Below are 22105 nucleotides of genomic sequence, written 5' to 3'. Positions count from 1 at the left end.
CAAGTTGAAAGTTTTTCATATTATTTTCTCTTATGAATTGCTATTCATGTTCCTTGCTGATTTTCCTTCTGTTATATTTTTATTACAGTTATTCTCTTTATATTAAAGGTAATATACCTCAGTTTTTCAAAGACAGTATGTTGAATATATTTTCCATACACACTTTTATTTATATTATGCGGTTTATGTATTTTCTTACTATATCAAAATCTTTACTAATCAAAATTGCCAAGTCCATTTTCCCCCCTATGGTTTTATCTTTACTGATTAGGTTTTTATTTATTTTTATTTTTTATTTATTCTATTTATTTACTTGACAGAGAGATCACCAGCAGACAGAGAGGCAGGCAGAGAGAGAGAGAGAGAGCGGAGGAAACAGGCTCCCTGCTGAGCAGAGAGCCTGACACAGGGCTCGATCCCAGGACTCTGAGATCATGACCTGAGCTGAAGGCAGAGGCTTAACCCACTGAGCCACCCGGGCTCCCACTGATTAGGTTTTTAAAGTAAACATATTTTAATGACTTCCTGACAGGAATTAAATGATTGAAAAAAAAAATACACAATGACAAAGGCTACTGGAAAGTCAAACTTTTAAAATAAACTGATCATCATCATACAGCATCTTCTTACATTTAAAAAATTTAGGGAAAAATAAGATATTTTATTTAGTTTACAGAAAATACTTAATGCACATATGGATTCAAAACCCCAGTGGCATTATACCACCTTAACCCACAGTGGTTGACCCTGAAGGCTTTAGGCAAGAGAATGATATGATTAGACTAAGAGTTTCAAAAAGATCTCTGAGGTAGCTAGTTTCTAAAACTGCTGGATTTTCATAAAAAATAAAATGAAATGGGGTATCAGTTTTAAAATTTTTGTCAATAAGGCCATTGAAAAATTACCATTGTTGCATGAAAATGGAAAAATTACCATTTTAATGTCAATAATGTACAAAGAATATAATCTTGGAATAAAAGCTAATAATTCGAATTGAATAAATTACCTTAATGAAAAATTTAACACTTTGAATTTGGTTTTCTCATTTTGCCTCAAAGTTTACCTGTTAAAAATCTTGGTATTGAAGAATCATTGGTGAAGAGAATAGGAAATTATAGAAAACTAAGAATGTTGATTAGGAGATCAGTTAAAGTACCCATAACTGTTATCCTAAAGCAAGCAGATGCAGAGAATGTAAAGTATTAGACAAATCCTTTGAGATCTGGCTCAATCTTCTCAAATTAAAACTCAGTCTAGGGACGCCTGAGTGGCTCAGTTGGTTAAGCGGCTGCCTTTGGCTCAGGTCATGATCCCAGCGTCCTGGGATGGAGTCCCACATCGGGCTCCTTGCTCAGCAGGGAGCCTGCTTCTCCCTCTGCCTCTGCCTGTCTCTCTGTCTGCCTGTGCTCACTCTCTCTGACAAATAAATAAATAAAATCTTAAAAAAAAAAAAAGATTTAAAATAAAAAAACTCAGTCTAGCCTAATAAGCTAATAATTGTAAAATGTTTTTAACTCCATAGTCTCTAATAAACGGAGACACTCCATCCACACTGAAATCTATGAGTTTATGAATTATAAAGCTGCTCCATATGTTCCCATCAAATCCCAACATATGACTCTAACAGTTCTGGAAAGTGGACACCTGGATAAATTGAAGTCTTCATTATCAGAGGATAATTGGTGAAAGATAAAAGCAACTGAAATAGAATTTCCTTAAAATGGGTACCAACATTTCATTGTACATGGGAAAGTGTTGTCTTTATCTAAAAACCAGAAGTCATAAAAATTTTTAACATTTATTTTACATTTATATAACTACATTTATATACATTTATATAACTATATGCAAATTCTTAGAATAAGACTAAATTAAGTATTTAGGTTTTCCTACATAATCTTGAAATTATGACAGCAAAATATAGCACCCTTACTTCATATTAGAGCTTTGTACTATAATTAGAAAGAGAGTCATTTCTATATAAACTTCAAGGGCTTTATTCATTTTCCCAAAGGCCTTTCCTTAGTCCCATGAAATATTCACATAATTCTCTGAACTATCTATCATGTCCCCGTTTCTGTCATTTCCTTTTCTTTAACTGATAACTAGTCTAACTCTATCAGATCCTTATTTGGCAATGATTTTATATGTAATTGACCAGTTTTCTATTATCACTCTCAGGGTTTTGTGAAATTCTGCATCCTTTGCAATGTAAGAAATTTCATGTTCCCCGTGATGCAAGCACTGCATTTACATTACAGTGTTCGAAGTATATCAGTCAGGAAAAGACCAACAAAGACAGTGGGAGGGAAAAGTAGATCCTGGAATATTTAAATAGTCACTGATTTTTTAACTGCCATGCCACTAAGTGAATATTCTTATGATAATCTCAAATGTCCTTGTAATCTCTAACCTGGGGGGACCTTGATTATTAAATGGGCTCTTAAATCCATATACAGAAGCCTCATGAATGAGAAGTAAACCTGTATAATGGGTTTAAGAATTTAAATTACATCGTATTTTCCCCTTAACTTTTCCAAAGTATGAAACAATAGAAAATACTCTTCCCAACTATCAATATTTTTATTTTACAAGATAAGCAAACCTTAAAAAACTAAGAAATGAACTAGAAGACATTACTAAGTATGTGTAAAATCGTTATCCAGAAAATGCATGCCCACATCTCTGAAAAAGAAAGTGAGGTGGTCTAATTGAACTGAGCATGAATTCTAGCTCTACCGCTTGATACATATTAAAGATACTGGGCAAATCTCTTTATCTGAGCTGCAATTTCTTTATTCCTTAAGTGGGTACAATATCTGTTTCACATCAGGATACTGTGAGAATTAATATTGTATGAAAAGTGCTTCACAAAAGGTTTGGCACATGGCAGGCAGTCAAAAAAATGGTAGCTAATATTATTAATAAGTAATGCACACTTAAGCTCATGCCAGAGGACCCCTCAGATCCTCATGCAAAACTCTTAAGTGATATGTACTTCTAAAAAGCTTCAAAACCTGGTTTTCTAGCCAACAGATAAGCAAATTCAAATCTGTAGGTGTGGGGTACTAAAGCAGATACACTGCTAACAGTAAATGAGAGCCAACATTGATAAAGAACAAATTCTAACAGCAGATTAGTCAGAGATCATTCTGAGAAGGGGCAAACAACTTAACACTTCTTTTTAAGGTAAGAAAATTTTAGATCATAAAATATTAAAAACACAAAGAAAACTATGAAGAATATAACAAAAACCTGTGATACCCACCACCCAGCTTTAAAAAATTTTAACACTTTGTTATCTTTCATATTCTTTTGAACATTACAAATACAACTGAAGCACCCTGAATATCCCTCCCCGATCCCATTCCCCTCCCTCCCTCTCCAGAGGGAACCACTATCCAAAATTTGTTTGTCACTCCCCACGCAAGTTTTTAATACCATGAGATCTTAAGTATGTACCCATAACAATGTATGGTTTTGTTTTGTATTCAATTTATTCCATAAATATTTAATTAGCACCTGCTATGTGCTAGGCACAGTTCTAGGTGCTAGGAATAGAACAGAGAACAAATAGACAAATACATGCCCTTATTAAACTTATGTTTGCATATTTTCAGACTTTATATAAATGGTATCACACTGTATAGCTCATTCTACAATTTGCTTTTCTGGCTCAACCTTGAATTTCTGAGACGTATCTCAGATGCTTCTAGTTATTTTAACTGATGTATAGTATTCCATTGTATGAGTAGTCTGGAATTTATCTTCCTCTTGACGGAAGATTTATTTCCAACTTGAATTAATAATGATTCTATTACAAACCTTCTTTATACATCTCCTTATTTACACGTACTTTAATTTCTTTAAAACTGTTTGATCTTCAATTTTACCAGATATTGCTGAGATGTTCTTCAAAATAATTTTACCAATTATACTCCATCAATGTCCAAGAGTTTCTACTTCTCAACATCTTTGCCAATTCTTAGTATTTCTTCATTGTTTATTTTTATTTGCATTTTCATAACTAGAAAGCTTAAAAAATTTTCCATATTTATTGCTCATTTTAGCTTCTCTTATATAATTCTCTGCCTATTTTGCTCCAGGGTAAATGTTTTATATATTCTGCATACTAATCTTTCTTTGGCTATGTGCATTGAAAACATCTTCTCCCACCTACCTATAGCTTATCTTCTCACACTGTTATATCTGTGGTTAGAATGAAGTTTTCAATTTTAATGCAGTTCAACTTAGCAATCCTTTAATGATCTGTGCTTTTCATATCTTAAAAAATCCATTCTCATACTTAGAACATAAATATATTCTATATTTCTCCTAGAGCTTTAATGGTTTGCTTTCCTAATTAGGTCTCTAACTCGCAGTTATTTCATATATATAACCAATTCTCTCTTTTCCATTTTCCCCACCACTGATCTATAATGTCCCTGCAGAGATAGATCAAATTTCCATATATGCATGGGTCTGTTTCAGGAAGTTCTACTCCATTTCATTAGGCACTTAATCTATTCCTGTCCTAAGACTGTGTTTGATATCTGAAGACTACCATCTTAGTCTCCTTCAAAATTGTCTGATATTCCTGGCACTTTGCTATTAAATATTAATTTTTAAGTCAAGTTAAAAAAAAAAAACCCTGTTGGTATTTTGATTAAAACTGCACTAAATTTATAGACTAATTTAGAAAGAATTGACTTATGATACCAAGTTTTCTCCCCCAGAGAAGATTTGCATTTGTTTTTGCAGGTACCTGGCAGTACTATCAACCTGGATCCACTTTAAAACTGTTGGCTACATGGTTTCGAATGTGTGAATTTGGGCGCCACACATGCATGAAGACTGACTTGCGGTTAGACACTCACTGAGGAGATTTTCTGACACCCCTCTACCAATGTCATTGTCTACATGAACAAGGTGGTATATTTCCAGATCACCTTTATGCTATAAGTATAGCTCTTTGGAGTCCCAGCCTTATGGAGAGTTTTCTACTAGACTCCTCATCTTCAACTGGCCATAGAATTAAGTCTCCTGTCCACTATAACTCCTTACGCATACTAAAACATAAGCTCAAGGTCACCTGCACTTGGCAGATGCCTCCAGGGTAAAAGCTAGCTGAATACCTACTTACTTCTTTGCATTCTAGCATCTACTTCATTTTTGGCCCTAGGATTCCTTTCTTTCTTATCAGTTCAACTGTATATTTTTAAAAATATTTTAAAAATCTTATCCTGCATTTCTATTTTCAGGTGAAAGATTGTCCAAGATAGTTTAAAATCTTCTGTAGCTTAATTTTTATCTACTTGATTTACTAGTTTGGGACAGAAGTGTATTAAAATCTCTCACTATAATTATAGGCTTGTAATTCCGTATCTGTTTTGTGCTCGTTTTTGTTGCTGCTGTTGTTGTTTTTTTAAATATACAAATTTCAAAATGTATACAAAAGTTCTTCATTATTATATATTCTTAGTTGATTTTTCCTTTCATTAACATGTACTGTTGCACTTTATCTTTATTAAAGCCTTTAGTCTTCCATCTGTCCAATGATGATAATCTACATTAGTTTTCTTTTCCCATTTTTGGGCAGTTTTAGTTTTGGTATCTCTACAATGAATATATAAATGATTTTGTTTTTTATTCAAATTGCTGTCTCCATGTCTTTTAGTGAAGAGTATCAATTCATTTATACTTACTGTGAACTACTTATATACTGGGTCTATTTCTACTTCTTGTTTTCTACTTAGCATTCCTTTCCTTTGTTTTATTTATTTATAGCTGTCCCATCTTCCACTGAACTGATCATGTTTTCAATATTCCCTCTCCCCCCACTCGTACTGTTTTGGAAGCTAGCTATACACTGAATGTCTACTATTTTAGTCACCTTTAATTTAGTACTTTTTCATTGTATATATTTAATTATATATTGTTCTGAAAGAGTCTGAAATTATTTCATATTTCTATCTTCTTCCTGAACATGACATGAATCCTAACATATTACACACAACCTATTTGTTGTTACTATCTAAAGCTACACTGTCCAGTTTGGTAGCCATTAGCTACATGTGGCTTTCCAATCCTTGGTATATGGCCAGTCTGAACTGGGTTGTGCTCTAAGTGTAAAACACTGGATTTTGAAAATTTAACATCAGAAAATGAAACTAAAATATCTCAATAATTTTTTTTAATGATGACATGTTGAAATGATAACATTTTAGTCCTATTGGGATAAATAAAACATTACTAAAAATTAATTTCATGTTTTTTCCTTTTTAATGTTACTACCAGAAAATAAATCAAGACTTTAGTTTTAACTTTGTTTTAAATGTATTCCCCCAAACCTAAATTATTATCTTTCTGCTAGTAATAATCAATAACATTTATCATTTCAACTAATTAAATTCTTAATTATGAAATAATAGTTTACCTGGATAGGATATGGCATTGGACATTATTTTCCATTAGTATTTAAGATACTACTTCAGAATTCCTAGCATCAACTGTTGCTGATGAGAAACCTTCTGTTATAATGTTGAATTATACCTCTGTAGGTAATCTGACTTCTAACTTTGGGGGCTTTTAAGATTTTCTCTTTACTTTTGATATTCTAAAGTTTTACTACAACCTGTCAAAATGTAGATTTATCTTTATTTAACCTACTTGACATTCTAGAGTTTACTTTGGTTCAAGGATTCAGGACCTTCTAGTAATGCTAAAAATTCTCTACCTTTGTGTCTTCAAAAATTAGTTCTCCACCAACCTTTGCATCTTCTTTTTTTGTAATTCTTATTATATACACACTGGAGTCTTCAATTAGTCCTCTATGTATTTTAAGTACTCTTATTATTTTTGAACCCATTAATTCTCTCATCAATGGAGTAAAGGATAAAATTTATCCTATCTTTAAGGTTTTTTATATACTAGTATGTTTTTAATTTCTAAGAGTTGTAGTTGGTTCTTTTCCACAGTAATCTGTTCTTGTTTCAACTCTTTTGTTTCATAATTTTGAGTTCTCTTTAAATGGAAAGTATCAGTTAACTTATTTCTTTGAACATCCTAAAAATGCTTTAAAGTTTCTTCCAATCAATGGAATACTATGCAGCCGTTAAAAAGAATAAGATCATCCCATGGGTACTAATATGGAATGATCTCTAAATGTTATTAAATAGAAAAGCCGAAGTATATAATTGTGTGTAGAGAATGCTACCATTTATATAAAAGTGTGTGTGTGTGTGTGTGTGTGTGTGTGTGTGTATGCTTGTACATGCATAGACTATCTCAAAAAGGATAGCAAGAAACTGGTAATAGTGGTTGCCTCTGGGGAGGGGAACTGGGTGGCTAGGGGACAGAGGTGGGAGATAGACTTACTTTTCACTGTTTACCCTTTTGTACCTTTGAATTTTGTACCACGTGCATGTATTACCTAGTCAAAAAAAAATAAATAATTTATTTTTAAAAATAGTCTTTGTTGGACTACTCCATAAAATTAATTTCATCCAGAAAATATGCTTGTTTTAGTTGCTGAATTTGTTATGATATGAATATTAGATGTCTTCATGAGTTTTAGAATTTTGGTTATAGTGCTTATTTTAAGAAAGGTTTTTAATCATTTTTTTCCTCTTTCCTATTTAATGGTTTTATCATTGCCCCAACTTGGATTTCTGAACCCCTAATCCATAGTAAGGCCTTATAATGACCTTACGGCCTTCAGTTTCATGATGATATTGGAGCTATCAGACATAAGCATTCAATCACGACTCAGTAATGGCTTCATTCAATTCCTGGCCATGAGGTTGTATCTTAATCAGCCAAAACCCATGGCCTCAGGTAGTGAATAACTTTTTCCTCTTTTCAGCCTTTCACAAATGGGACAGGCATTCTAGCCAGTGCACTGTGTAGTAATTCTGACTCTGATTCCTGCCTCTTACGAAGCACTTTAGTACTGAAGCACTTTAGTATTCTCGACAGGAATTAAAATTACTACACGTCAGTACCAGACTCAAAACCCAGTGGGCCTTTGGTTTCAGCCCTGTAACAGCTTGTGTCTGTGTTCCATTTCTAGCCCACAAAAACTTATACATTGTTTCAAAGCCTGGCTATATCTTTTGTGCTATTTGTTTTATTGTCCTATGTGTTTAGAGCATAGAGGTTACATCAAAATTCAGTCTATTGGCTGTAACTAGAAGTAATTTCCCAGTATCTTTTTTTTTAACATTAGAAGTAATGAGTATAAAAGGAATATAATCTTACTACATAATGTTTAGAAAACAAAATTACTCATTATCCATTCATTCTAATCCACCCCATGTTAGCATTGAAAAATATTTCCTTATCTTCTGCATGTCATATTTGTAATAATTTTTATCATGATTTTAACATATATTGTCCCAAGCATTTGTCCATGTTGATATGTAGTCCCTGTGACCATCATTTTAATGACTGCATATTAATCCACCAAGCTGTTCAACTGTTATTTACTTCCCACATTATTGAGAATTTAAGGTGCTTCCAACATGCTTTTAGAAAGTTCTCTGTGCAAATGTGTTCTTTCCCCTCAACAGTTTGGATTTGAGGGATGAAGGTGAGAGAGGCTTAGCAATGTGACTGCCATAATTCTACACAGATCATTAGCCCAAAGACATTGCAGGACTATCATAATACATGGCTGAAGTTCATAATGATGACCCTGATATATGAAGAGAAAAGGTAAAATCATATGTAAGTAAAAAAATGCATTTCAGAAAGATCCTAATCCAAAATGGTTAATATAGCAAGTCTTGTAATTAAAGGGATAAGATTCATAAGCGATAAAATTCACAAATCATAAATCCATATCTAGCACTGCTGGGCAAGAAATTACAAATTTTCATTAACTTCCAAATTAGAATATTTTGTGTCACACTAATAAACTTCACTATTTCACTAAAATACAAACCTGATATTATTTACACAGTCTTCATGAGCTTCAGAAAGTGTTTTTATGTGCTTTGAAGATATAGGGTCAAAAAGCAGAACTTCAGTCTGTTCACAAGCAACAGTCAGCACCGACCTGAAAGCAAAGGACACATTTAGTTTTCTAGCATTCTCTTATTATTGATATGCACACTTATAATTACACAAACTATAACTCATAACTTCTTTTCGCCCATGTTAAAGGCAAATATTTGTAAGATTGAAACTATCTGTTCTTTTTTTTCTTTAATATTTTATTTATTTATTTGACAGAGAGAAAGCGCAAGTAGGCAGAGCAGCACACAGAGAGAGGGAAAGGCAGGCTCTCCACTGAGCAGGGAGCCTGATGCGGGACTCCATCCCAGGACCCTGGGATCATGACCTGAGCCAAAGGCAGTCACTTAACCGACTGAGCCACCCAGGTGCCCCGAAGCTATCTGTTCTTGACAACAATAGGAAATGGACTCTTAAAATTATGGTGGAGCATAAACTGATACAGCTCAGGTTTGGAGAGTACCCGTATCTATCATGTGTGTACCTTTTGACTCAGCAATTTTTGGGGGGGAATTTAATCTAAAGAAATAATCATTTATAAATACAAAGAAGCATATATAAAGATATACCTCACCATAATGAGAAATTGAAAGCGACCTAAATGTACGTGAAAGAAGGAATGATTGATCATTTAAGCCATGGTATGTAATACTCTGCAATATCATGCAATGTTTAAAAAGATAGGGATAGTTTCATATGGATATGAAAGAACTCCAAGACATTTTTAAATTTTTTTTATTTTTTGGACAGAGAGAGAGAAATAGAGTGCGTGTATGAGAGAGAGCTGGGGAGTGGGGGTGGGGAGGAGCAGAGGAAGAGGGAGAGAGAGAGTCCCAAGCAGGCTCCATGCTCAACGTGAAACTCAATACAGGGCTCGATCTCATAAGAAAGCAAAAGCAAGAGTCAGACGCCTAACCAACTGAGCCACTCTGGCTCCCCCAAAACATATTTTTAAATGAGGAAAGCTGGTTGTAAAAAACATGCACAGATGAGGCAACTTAGGAGAAAAAGTCATATATGACAAATTATATATATATTTTTTGACAAATTATATATTTCTTTATCAGTATCTATTAAAATGTACTGAAAAGGGTTTGGCATATATCCTATCAAACCAGTTAGATACAATTAAACTTATTTATCTTGTCCTTTATGCTTTTTAGTATTGTCTCTTGTTTCAGCACTTTCCCATTACAAAGTTATATTATTATAAACCTTTTATAAGCCGCATTTTGATTTCTGAAAATCAACTGTTTTTTATTTACTTTTAAGTCTTAGTTTTTTGTGGACACTGCTCTTTTGGATTCATATATCTAGCAAATGAAATCCTGAGTCCTGAAACTGTAGGCCTTCCCAATTGATAGTTCCAATAACAAACGGAATTTGTATGTTTAAGATGAAAATAGTGAGACAGGATTTTAAAAAAAAATTTTTTTTTAACTAACCTCTATACCCAGTGTGTGGCTCGAATTCACAACCCCAAGATCAAGGGCTACATGCTCTACCAACTGAGCCAGCCAGGTGCCCCAAGATAGATTTTTTTTTTCTTTTTTTAAAAGATGTTATTTATTTATTTATTTGACAAAGAGAGATAGTGAGACAGGAAACACAGCAGGGCGAGTGGGAGAGGGAAAAGCAAGTTCCCCATAGAGCAGGGAGTCTGATGGGGGGCTCGATCCCAGTACCCTAGAATCATGACCTGAGCCAAAGGCAGACATTAACGACTGAGCCACCCAGGCGCCCCACCCCCCCCAAGACAGAATTCTAAAAAGCCAGAAGTTTCTATTCAGAACAAACTTTTTAGATAAAGTGTGAGAGGGGAAAAATCTAAATTATTTTCCATATTTAGTAGTCATGAAATTGTCCCTTAAAAGGTGTCTGCTCTGCATAAGCCCTTTTTGGAAATATCTGGACTTCAAAAGTTGAGTATCTGAAGGATTTTTGTGCTAGTGGACCAGCATGAGTAAAAATTAGTATCCATAATTTTAGAAGATAATAAACAGCCATCTCTTGTTGTTTCTCACAAGAGTTATGGAATGAACTTTACTCCTTTTTATGCATAAAAGTGAATCAGGGGTGCTGCTGGCTCAGTCGGTTAAGTGTCCAACTCTTGTTTTTGGCTCAGGTCATAATCTCAGGGTTGTGAAATTTAAGTCCCACAGCAGGAGGAGCAGGGTCCTCTGTGCTGGGCATGGAGCCTGCTTAAGATTCTCTCTCTCTCTCCCTCCTCCTCACCATCTTCCACTCTCTCCCTTTCTAAAACAATCAAACAAACAAACAAAGTAAATGAATTAGTGATTCTGGGAGAGTCTTGTTAAGTAAGAGATGTATAAAACTGACAGTCATTTCTTTGTTTTAATACAATCTATTTTTGTACATGGCCTGATTTGTAACTTTTTAAAATGAGTATCATTTGTCCCAATATCAATCCTGTACTTTTCTCATTGGTTTGAAATGTGACCTTGATCACATATGCTGTTTTTTTGGATGCTATATCCTATTCTATGCAATACCACCATACTATTTTAATTTCTAGAAGGTTTTATATATGTAAAGCAAGATGAACATTGCTTTATGAACATTTTGTCGGATGGCTAACATTATGCTTTCTTAATGTTTTCTGAACATTGGGGGTGGGTGGGGGGCTAATAGTATGCTTTGTCTTCTAAATGAATTTTAGATATGGCATGTCAGATCCTACCAAAAAATCTTGTTCAGGGGTTGCCTCAGTGACTCAGTTGGTTAAGCAACTGCCTTCAGCTCAGGTCATGTTCCCGGAGTCCCGGGATGGAGTCCCACATTGGGCTCCCAGCTCCATGGGGAGTCTGCTTTTCCCTCTGACCTTCTCCCCTCTCATTCTCTCTCTCAAACAAATAAATAAAATCTTTTTAAAAAAATCTTGTTCTTATTTTTACTGGGATGCACTGACTTTACAAATTTGGTAGAATTTATATCATTTAATATTGAATCATCCCATCAGTAACATGTCTACCTTCCCACATATTTGAGAATTTCATAGCATGAGTATCTTAGCAATTCTTGGACCTTTAAACATCCTTATACATTTCAAATCAACTTATCAAGTTATGTACACACACTCACATACAAATCCAGCTACGATTTTGAGACTATGATAAATCTATAGAAGAGTTTGCATAGAGAGCACCTAGGTGGCATGGTGGGTTAAGTGTCTTGACTCTGGCTCAGGTGGTGATCCCAGGACCCTGAGATCAAGCCCGACTGAGGCTCCCTGCTCACTGGGGAGTCTGTTTGTCCCTGTCCTTCTCCTTCTTCCCTCCGCCCATACCCCTGCTTGTGCTCCTTTGGTCTCTCTCTCTCAAATAAACAAAAATCTTAAAAAAAAAAAAAAAGTTTGCATAGAATTGAGATCATTACAATAAAAAGACTTTCAGTTTATGTACATGGTGTGTTTCCATATACCATGGAGATTTTCTCCATATGGGTCATGCCTATCTTCTTAGATTTATTCCTGGGTATCTGACACTTTAATGCTTTTATTAATGTTCTTTTTAAAATTTTGTTTTCTTTGCTGTTGGTGTACAAAAATGCAAACTGGTTTTAAAATTATTTATCCATCAATCTTGCTATTTTAATACCTTATCAGTAGGTTATTTTAGGTCTTTAAGATTTTATTCATTCATTTGACAGAGAGAGAAAGCACGAGCACAGCAGGGGGAGCAGCTGGCAGGAGAGGGAGAAGCAGGCTCGAAGAGCAGGGAGCCTAAGGAGGGGTTCAACCCCAGGACTCTAGAATCATGAAGGTAGATGTCCAACAACCGAGTCACCCAAGCACCACTATTTTAGGTTTTCTCTGTCGATGATCATATTATCTACAAACAAATGCTTTTTTCTTTTTTAATGCTTTTTTGGTTACTACACTGGGTTAGAACTTTCAGTATAATGTTAAATAGAAATGTTAATATTAGCAGGCACTCCTGTCATGCCTGATTTTCAAGAATACATTCACCGTTTCATCATTAAGTACAATGTTTGCTGTGCAGTTTGTTTTTCTTTTTTTGGGTGGGGGGAGATTCCCATTATTGGATTAAGGAAGTTCTACTTCAAATTTGCTGGTTTTTTTCAGTAATGTATTCTCAATTGCATAAAACAGTTTTCCAGCATTTATTGAGATTACCCTATGTTTTCCCTTCAATATGTTAATGTAGCTACTTACATTGTTTTATATTCTACACTTTTCATTTCTACCATAATTGCTTAATTCAGTTGGCTAAAATCGTGGGCTCACATTTCTGGCTTGCCTTCTTTTGCAGATGTTGGCCCAGCAATTTACTAACTGCCATAATTCTCCAATCCCTTCAAACATAAGCTTTTTATATCTTACATTAAATATTTTATATTTTTTCTAGCTTTTCTAATTATTCTCCGTTGAAGGGTTGGTCCAAACCATCTACTTTACGACTTCTGGAAAGCTACAATCTCTGCCTCTTGCATCTGAATATTGTTGGATTTATCTGAATATTGTTCAGAATAGTAATTCTGAATACTGTTTACTTGGGGATTTTTTTTTTTTTAAGACTTTATGTATTGAGAGAAATAGCACAAGTGAGTGGGGAGCACTGCACAGGGGGAGGGACAAGCAGATTCAGCACTGAGAGAGCCAGAGGTGGGACTTGATTCCCCACAACCCGGAGACCACGACCCAAACGGAAATCAAGAGTCGGGACACTCAACTAAGCCAACCAGGTACCCTGGAGATTCTCCTGCTCAGTATGTTTTTCATTTTTGTCTTTTCAAAGACAAAATTTTCTCTGTTGAGTATTTGTATTGAAATTCTCCTCTTTGTTACTATATTTCCTTCCTTCTGCTTTCTTCAGACTTACTTTGCTATTATAGATAACTACACTATTCTCTATTTCTTGAGATGGATACTTAGCTCATAAGTTTTCCTTTTCCAGTTTATTAATGACTATAATTTTCCTGGTTAAGTATTTTTTATTTACACCCTATAAGTTTTGAGACAGATGGTACTTTCATTATCATTTAATGTTAAATATTTCTAACCTCTGCTATCATTTCTTATTTGGCCCATATGTTATTTATAAATGTTTCTCAACTTGAAAACACATGAGGTTTTTCCAGTTATCTTTTTGTTATTCATTTCAAATGGTCACATTGTACTGAGAAACTGTACTTCCATGATAACATTTTGAAATGTGGCCTTTTAAGTGAAAATCTGTAAATCTTCCTTTTTGTTTGCAAAAAAAAAAGCAAGCAGGAGATAGCTGTTACAGTGAAGTACGATATTTTAAAAAGTTTAATATTCAATAGTAATAAAAATTAACATTATGAATAAAAACTTTAAAACATTTTCAAAGTAAACTAACCTATAGATTATATATGCCAAGTGATAGTTCTAATTAAGTTGCTCATCAACTTAATTTCCATTATTTATTAATTTTTAGAAACTGTAGCCATAATCTTTTCTGTGACCCAGATGCCCATGTCTGCACCATGAAGAGACATAGGTAATTGCATAAAGCGCTTCCAAGAATGTCCACATTAATTGGTAGTCAGTAAGTAACCTGGAGTATTCATTAGTAAAAAAATTATTCAGCATCAACAGAATTGTTCATGGAGCTAAATCCTCTTCTTTTTAGGTTTTGCTCAAGCGGAATTAAAATTTTTTTTAGCATTTATAATGCTTGCGGTTAATTTTGTATATGAAACATGTATGCAATTATATTAATAACTAAGCTACAAAAATAATCTGTTGATATATCATGTTTTATTATATCAGACCTAATCCTTCAGCTCAGATGAGAAGTAATGTAATATAAAAGTTAAGAGCAAGCCAGGATACAAATCCTTCATGTTTAATGACCTTTCTGCTTCTGTTTCCTCAACTAAATGTGCTGGGTACTGAGATTTATGTTGGCGGTCATTTTCATTAACAAAACTAGTGTTAGGACGCCCTGGTGGCTCAGTTAAGCGTCTGCCTTTGGCTCAGGTCATGATCCCAGGGTTCTGGGAACGAGTCCTGCATTGGTCTCCTTGCTCAGTGGGGAGCCTGCCTCTCCCTCTGCCTGCTGCTCCCCCTCTTTGTACTTTCTCTGACAAATAAAATCCTTAAAAAAATAAAATGAGTGTTACTGACACCTATGATGGGCAGGTATTTAGTGGGTTTTAGCAAACTTATCCCACTAAATAATGGTGAAATTCATTAATAATAATAATATTAGGGATCTCTATCCCAGTAGTGATGACATCCATACATCATCCCTATAGGCCCCATTCATCTGCTGTGGATTCTTTTCAGTCATGGAAGTGCACATTATGCCAAGAGAGTTAATTTGTGCCAGCAGTAGTAGTATTACTTTCATCTGACTGCCCTGTTCATCTGTCTGGATCTCCCCAGAGGCTGCAGTTCTCACAAATGACTATGTAAGAATGACCAGGAGGGTGCTTGTGAAAGGCAGACAGCCCCACACTGAGGGAACCCAAATGGTCACTGGGCATTTGCCAATAGATTTTGGTTTTTTGTTGTGGGGAGGGATAAGGAATAATTAGCACTGATGCTGTAGCCCTCAAGTAAGATTTTTTTTGGCAACTTGCAGTGCCAGCTCTTAACTCTGCTATGTAATGGGTTACTCTGGGAGGTTCCATGGAAGACACTCAATGTGCTTCGGACAGTAACTATTCATCCACTATGGACATATATCAATATTTTAACAACTGGTACAGCTGAACCAATGTGTACTAGCTGCGAATCAGGCCTGAATGCAGTATACTGCCCTTCAGAGCAAGATTTTAAGTGATGCTGTTCTTAATCTTGTTTTGTGTCTGCCTGAGTTCTACTATACTGTACCTCAAAATCTTCTTCTATGATAAGTTTGTTCGTTTCCTCCTTGAAGTTACCAGTTTTTGATACCTATATTTAGATCTAAAAGACTCATTCAAGTTAAAAACAGTTTTATCTTCCATGTGAACTGAACTTTTATCAGCATACAGTGACCTCCTACCTCTAGTAAAATTTTTTGCCTTAAAGCCTAGTTTGTATGTTAATATAGCTCACCAGCTTTTGTTTAGAATGTATTTGATATATTTTTGTCTATCCTACTAAACATTGAGTACTATTATATTTATTATAATTAGTAACATTTGGACTTATTTTCAGCCATTCTTTGTGCTTTTTTTTTTTATTATACCTTTTCTTTTTTCCTTTCCTTTCTTGCTTGCTCTTGGAATTTTTTTTTCTCATTCCATTATTTTTTCCTCTAGTAGGCTGGAGATAATATATTCTTTCTCATCTTTTAATCTTGCAAATTTTAGCATGCAAACATTAAAACCTACAGTTAGGGGCACCTGGGTGGCTCAGTGGGTTAAAGCCTCTGCCTTCGGCTCAGGTCATGATCCTAGCATCCTGGGATCGAGCCCCGCATCGGGCTCTCTGCTCAGCATGGAGCCTGCGTCCTCCTCTCTCTGCCTACTTGTGATCTCTGTCAAATAAATAAATAAAATCTTTAAAAATAAATAAATAAATAAAACCTACAGTTAATATGTCAAATACTCCCTGAAGAAAGCGAGAAATTTAGAACATCCCTTCATAATTATTTTCTAGCTTTGTTAATTGCAAAAGACAAAACTGAAATAAGATTTAGTTTCACATACTTATTTCCCACTTTCTTTGTTCTTCATTCTTTCTACCATCTCAGACCTTCCAGTTGAAAACTCTTCCCTCTAAATGTAGAATTCCATTATTGAAGGTCTGGGGGCAAACCCACTGGGCTGTGCTTGTGTATGTATTTATTTCATCTTCAATTCTGACAAAAATGAAGAACCCATCTTTGATGGGTATAGACATCTAGATTGGCAGTGCTCTTCCCAGCATACTGAAAATAATCACTTCTGATTTGCACTATTATTGGTGACTAACTGATTATTGTTCTCATAATTATGCCTTTGAGGTCTTTTTTGGCTAGCTTTTAAGATTTTAATACTTGTTGTTCTGGAGTCACTGTATGTCTAGAAAGGATTCCTGCTTAAGATCTGTTGGGCCTTTTAAATCATGGTGTGGTGACTTTCTTCAGTTCGTCAAGTTCTCAGCTATTATCTCTTCAAAATTTTTTCTACCCATTATCTATCTCATTTTCTTCAGGAGCTGACCAAACATATAGTATGCCTTTTCTCTCTATGCTCCATGTCACTAAACCTCCTTCATATTTTCAATCTCTGTATCTTTCTTATCTCCATTCTAGGTAATTTCTTCATTTCTATTTTCCAGTACACTACTTCCCTCTACAGCAGTGCCTAATGTGTTTTCATAAAGGATACCTCGAAAAAGTCCCATATATTATTAACTAATCTATTAACACTGAATTTCATTTTTCAAAATGTTATCTTGAGATGATACACTTATTTTGATAAAACCGTTTCTGTAAAATATTTTTTGAATTCTTAGAAATTACCTCTACTTCATGTATCCTTTCATTTCTTTTTTAGTGCCAAATTTTTTCTAGTCTGGTCTCTACTAAATTCATAATTTTAATTCTTACCTTCTATGTCACTTCTCTTTCTCTGTACTGAGAAGTCCTTATAAATCACAGTGATAATGGTACCCAGTAAGCTGATAGATATAACCTATATAACTGAAGGATGTAAGAAATTATCTCATTTAACACAGATGTCTTTCTTTCCATACAATTAAGTCCCATAAGAATTTGGAGCATATCAGTAGATGTAGTAAGAATAATAAAAAGTTGTAATACAACTATTTTCATGTATCACCTTGGCATAAATGGAAAAGAATGGCAATGTGCAATGTTGGCAAAAGTATGGGGAAACAGACACTTTCATATGTGTGTGATAAGAATGAGAACTAGTAAAATCTTCACAGAGGGCAATTTAATAATAGGTATCCAAAATCTTCATAACTTTTCACTCATTCTAGAGACTTATCATTGAGGACATAAATCTAAAAATTTTGTTTATAGAGGTTTTATTTAAACTAATGAAAAATGTTAAATAATGTAAAAATACATTAACGTAGGTAATTTACAATATATTGTATAAAAAAAGCAGGCAACAAAATAATATGATTCCACATATACATTAAAATAAACATACACAGGGTGCCTCGGTGGCTCAGTGGGTTAAAGCCTCTGCCTTCAGCTCAGGTCGTGATCCCAGGGTCCTGGGATCCAGCCCCATATTGGGCTCTCTGCTCAGTGGGGGAGCCTGCTTCCCCCCCCCAGCCCCCGCCTCTCTGCCTACTTGTGATCTCTGTCAAATAAATAAATAAAATCTTAAAAAAAAAAAAAAAAACCACACGCAGGGGTGCCTGGCTGGCTCAATTGCAAGAGCATGTTACTGGACCTCAGGGTCATGAGTTTGAGCCCTACACTGGGCGTAGAGATTACTTAAGTAAATGAATAAAACCTTTAAAATATAAAGAAATAAAGAAAAAACATATACACACAAAAAATTCCTTGGATAGCCATTAAATCTCTGGGATTATAAGTGATGTTTAGGTTCTTTTTGCTCATTTATTGCCTAGGTTTTCTAGAGTATGTATCAATTGCAAATTAAACAATATTGAATTATTATTATTATTTACATTACTAAACTATTTTAAGTACCAGAGTACCTAACTACTTTTTACAAAAATGTTTGTAGGGGATAATAATTGTCCAGATTCAAACAGAACTATCAGTAATATATTCCTTGTTCTAATAACACTGGCAATGGGAATCCTTTCTTTAGAACTCATTCTAACCCTCTCATCATGTACCTAAAATCTCACTTTCAAAGGGTAGAAACAGCTAGCTACTTCTGAAAGCCTGACAGAACAGGTAGTAGGGTGGGAGGAGGAGTTGGGGTATGGAGAAGAAAGGAACCAAATGTTTATCAGATTCTTGGTACTTTGAGGAGCTTTAGGAACAGGGTTTTGTTGGAGAGAGAACTGGGGAGGGGATGTTACATGAATAAACTGCAGTAGTTTCTCCTCCCTTACCTGTATTCAGATGCACATTCATTGCTACAGGTTCCACGCAACTGCTGTAAGTAGAAACCCCAGCACCAAATGTAATTAGGAAGATGCATATCCATCACTGAGATGGAATATGATATAACTTCTCACCGTGATTTCATATTCTGCTACTTTTCTCCTTTCTCAGCATATTTCAGGTTTTTCTTTAGCAAAATATTTTGCTTTGTTAAGCCATCATTTTTCAGCTTCTCTAACATGACATAGTGGCCCTTCAATCATAGGTTCTTTGACATATTATTTCCTCTATCTGAAATACTTCTATCCCCTCCCCCACCCTATCTTGGTTAATTCATCTTCTACTCATTTTTTCTGTTCTTGGTTAAATGCCATTTCTTCAGGGAAACCTCAAACACCCTAGCGTACAACCGGTTCCTTCAAGCCTTTATCTCAGTTTATAAATATACATTATGAAATATTTAGTATGGTTATTAATATCTTGTTGAACCAATAAATCCCAAGCTTAATAAAAGTGGTGCCATTGATTGGTTTTGCTCACCACTGCAACCTCCACATCTGTAACACAGCAAGTGCTCAACACATATTTGCTGAATGAGGGAATGAATAAATGAACTAAGCAAATGACTACAATCCCAAATCCTTGATCAGGTAAGAGTTATACTGTCTTCTCAGGGTAGCACTGTGTATAAATTTTTTCCTTTGTTTTTGTTGTTCGTGTACTCAGCAAAGTTTTAAAAATACACATTATTGTGGAATTCCCCATAACACAAAGTAAACCGAGACCAAACATAACTATTTCATCAGCCAGGAAAAAGGCTGGACACCCTAACAGAAGTATGTAGTCTAACCTGGGGTGTTCACAAATGCCCCACATCATAAGACACCTCTCTGCCGCGTCTCAGTATCCTTCAGGGGCAGAGGAACGCACACTTGTCAACCCTCAAGGTAAGTCAGGCAGAGAGTACATGGAACCTGCAGGCTCCCTACGCTTGCCAGCAGCCTCGCTGAGAAAAACGCAATCCCGGGATGACAGGGAAAGAATAAGTAATTACTCAGAATGCATTTGCTGGGCATGTGCTGTGTACCAAAGAAGCCTAGCTCTGGCCTGGCTCTGGCAGACCTGCTGGGTGGCAGGCCCTAGACATTTCTGCTTCACAGAGGCGCACAAGTGAGTCTCGGGCCTGCCTACCTCCAAGGGCCGGGCCGGGACCTCCAACAGCCACAGAGCGCTTCAGAAAGTGCTGGGGTGCCTGCAGGCCGGCTGCCCCCAACCCTGGCCGCCGCCCACGGGCAGCAGAGGCAGGCGGAGGCGGGTACCTGCCCTCCGAGGGGCCGCGCTTACCCGTCGGGCGAGTACTCGAGGTTGAAGACCGCGCCGTGGGTGCGGGTGCTGAGGTACACCGAGTCCGCGGGATGGATGGAACCATAGAGGTTAGTCATGGTGCGGAAATTGTCCCGCGCCGGGTCCACGAACAGCCCGCGGCCCAGGCTGCGCTCTCTCAGCCACCCGAACAGCCGGGCTCCGGGGCCACCAAGGCCGGCGCCGAGGCCGTGGCGGCCTCGGCTCCCGGCCCTGCAGTCTGGCCCGGGTCGCCGGCGAGGCGGGGAGGATGGTGACAGCTCTCCCTGGGCGGAAGCGGCTGAGGAGTCTAGAGCTCCAGGCGGCCCGAGCTCCCCAGAGCGCGCGGGCAGGGGCAGCGAGGGTGCGCCGGGGCGGCGAGGGCTCCGGGAGGGCGACGGGGGAGGGGCTGCGTCAGTCCCGGGCTGCGGCGGCGCGGGCGGGGAGGGGAGCGGCCCGGTGGCTGCCACCTGCCCCGCACGGGGTGCCGGCTCCTCATCCCCCGTTCCGGCCGTCCCATCCTCTTCGGGACTACCGGGCCCGAAGGTAAACATGACCAACGCACCCGCCCCCTGCTCCCGGCCACAGCCCCGCCGGCCGACACCTCAGCTCTCCCGCTCCAGCCGCCACTTCCGGCGTGCGACCGCCTAACCCCGCCGGCTGGGAAACACGCGCCGCCCTTGGCTACCATCCGTTGGGGACCGCGAAAGCGGGGACACCGCCCACCACTGATGCTTTATCCCGGAGGGACCTTGACCGGCAATGACCAGCTGTGTTTGAGCGCCCCGGAGAATGCCCAGGGCTCGGGCTGCACGGGGCGGTAGCACCATTAGGGCACTCCTGGGACAGTCGGTAGTTGTGAGTCATCGTAACTGTGTGCCTGGGGTCGAGTGGGCCTGAAGAGTTAAAGGGGTGAACTATGATTATGTTGTTATCCGCAACTTAGGCTAAAGTCAGAAGGGGTTAGAAGTTACCATACTACGTGCAGGGCCCACATAGTAAGTGGCAGGGTGTACTGCCTACTCAGGCTGGGAGTCTAAGGACTCAGGTTCACTACTGTGCTAAAAGCCTAGGCCTGGGACACCTGGGTGATTCAGTTAGGTGTGGGTCTCTCGATTTCAGCTGTCATGGTCTCAGGGTGGTGGGATCAAGCCCCTCCCTGGGCCCTGGGCTCAGCAGGGAGTGGGTTTTAGTTTCTCTCTCTGCCTTTCCCCCTTGCTCGCTCTCTCTCAAATAAAAAAATCTTAAAAAAAAAAAAGGGAAAAATAAACACCAAGTCTATACAGGGCCTGGAAAATGGGGTCTATTGGTGCCCCCTGAATATCTGTCCAACTCCCAGCTACTGGCCAGTAGGTCAAGATTTTATAAGCCCAAAGTCATCCTCTCCTCAGGAAGGAGCATATATCCAGCAGGAGGAGTCACTGAGTGGAGCTGGAGACCTAAATCAAATCAACCTTACAAACAACAGAGCCCAAGGTCAAATCCTGCTTACACATACCAGGCAGGGCACAGAGGCATGACAGATGCAAGGCCTTTCACCACTGCTGGTAAAGATCAGTATATAGAACGCGTGTTTTTTTGTTTTGTTTTGTTTTGTTTTAAACAGAGTTAACAGGATCTGGGGTGGTTCTTGGGAAGGGAAGGAGTCTTCAATAAAGGAAAGCTTGAGGTACAAGGAAAGGCAGGTACAAGAACTGACAATTCTTCTAGGCCTTGATCAAGAGCTATGTTGTAGAAAGCTCAAATCTGATGACTGAGGATAAAGC

At 37.3% G+C, this 22105-nt stretch overlaps 1 protein-coding gene across 1 annotated transcript in view; it reads right to left on the bottom strand.

The window, feature by feature from the left end:
- The window catches only part of DCAF10 (DDB1 and CUL4 associated factor 10), a 42964-nt gene extending 21970 nt beyond the window's left edge, over positions 1-20994 (bottom strand). The window contains exons 1-2 of the mRNA XM_080820820.1: positions 20343-20994; positions 8945-9058 (exon numbers count right to left, since the gene is read on the bottom strand). Coding sequence (XP_080676946.1) covers positions 8945-9058; positions 20343-20893 — 665 coding nt within the window. The 5' untranslated portion in view covers positions 20894-20994. The remainder of the gene's footprint in view (positions 1-8944; positions 9059-20342) is intronic.
- Positions 20995-22105: the final 1111 nt, after the last annotated feature.

The sequence above is a fragment of the Martes martes genome (assembly GCF_963455335.1).
Source record: "Martes martes genome assembly, chromosome: 12".
NCBI lineage: Eukaryota > Metazoa > Chordata > Mammalia > Carnivora > Mustelidae > Martes > Martes martes.
This window is presented reverse-complemented; position numbering and strand designations above follow the sequence as displayed.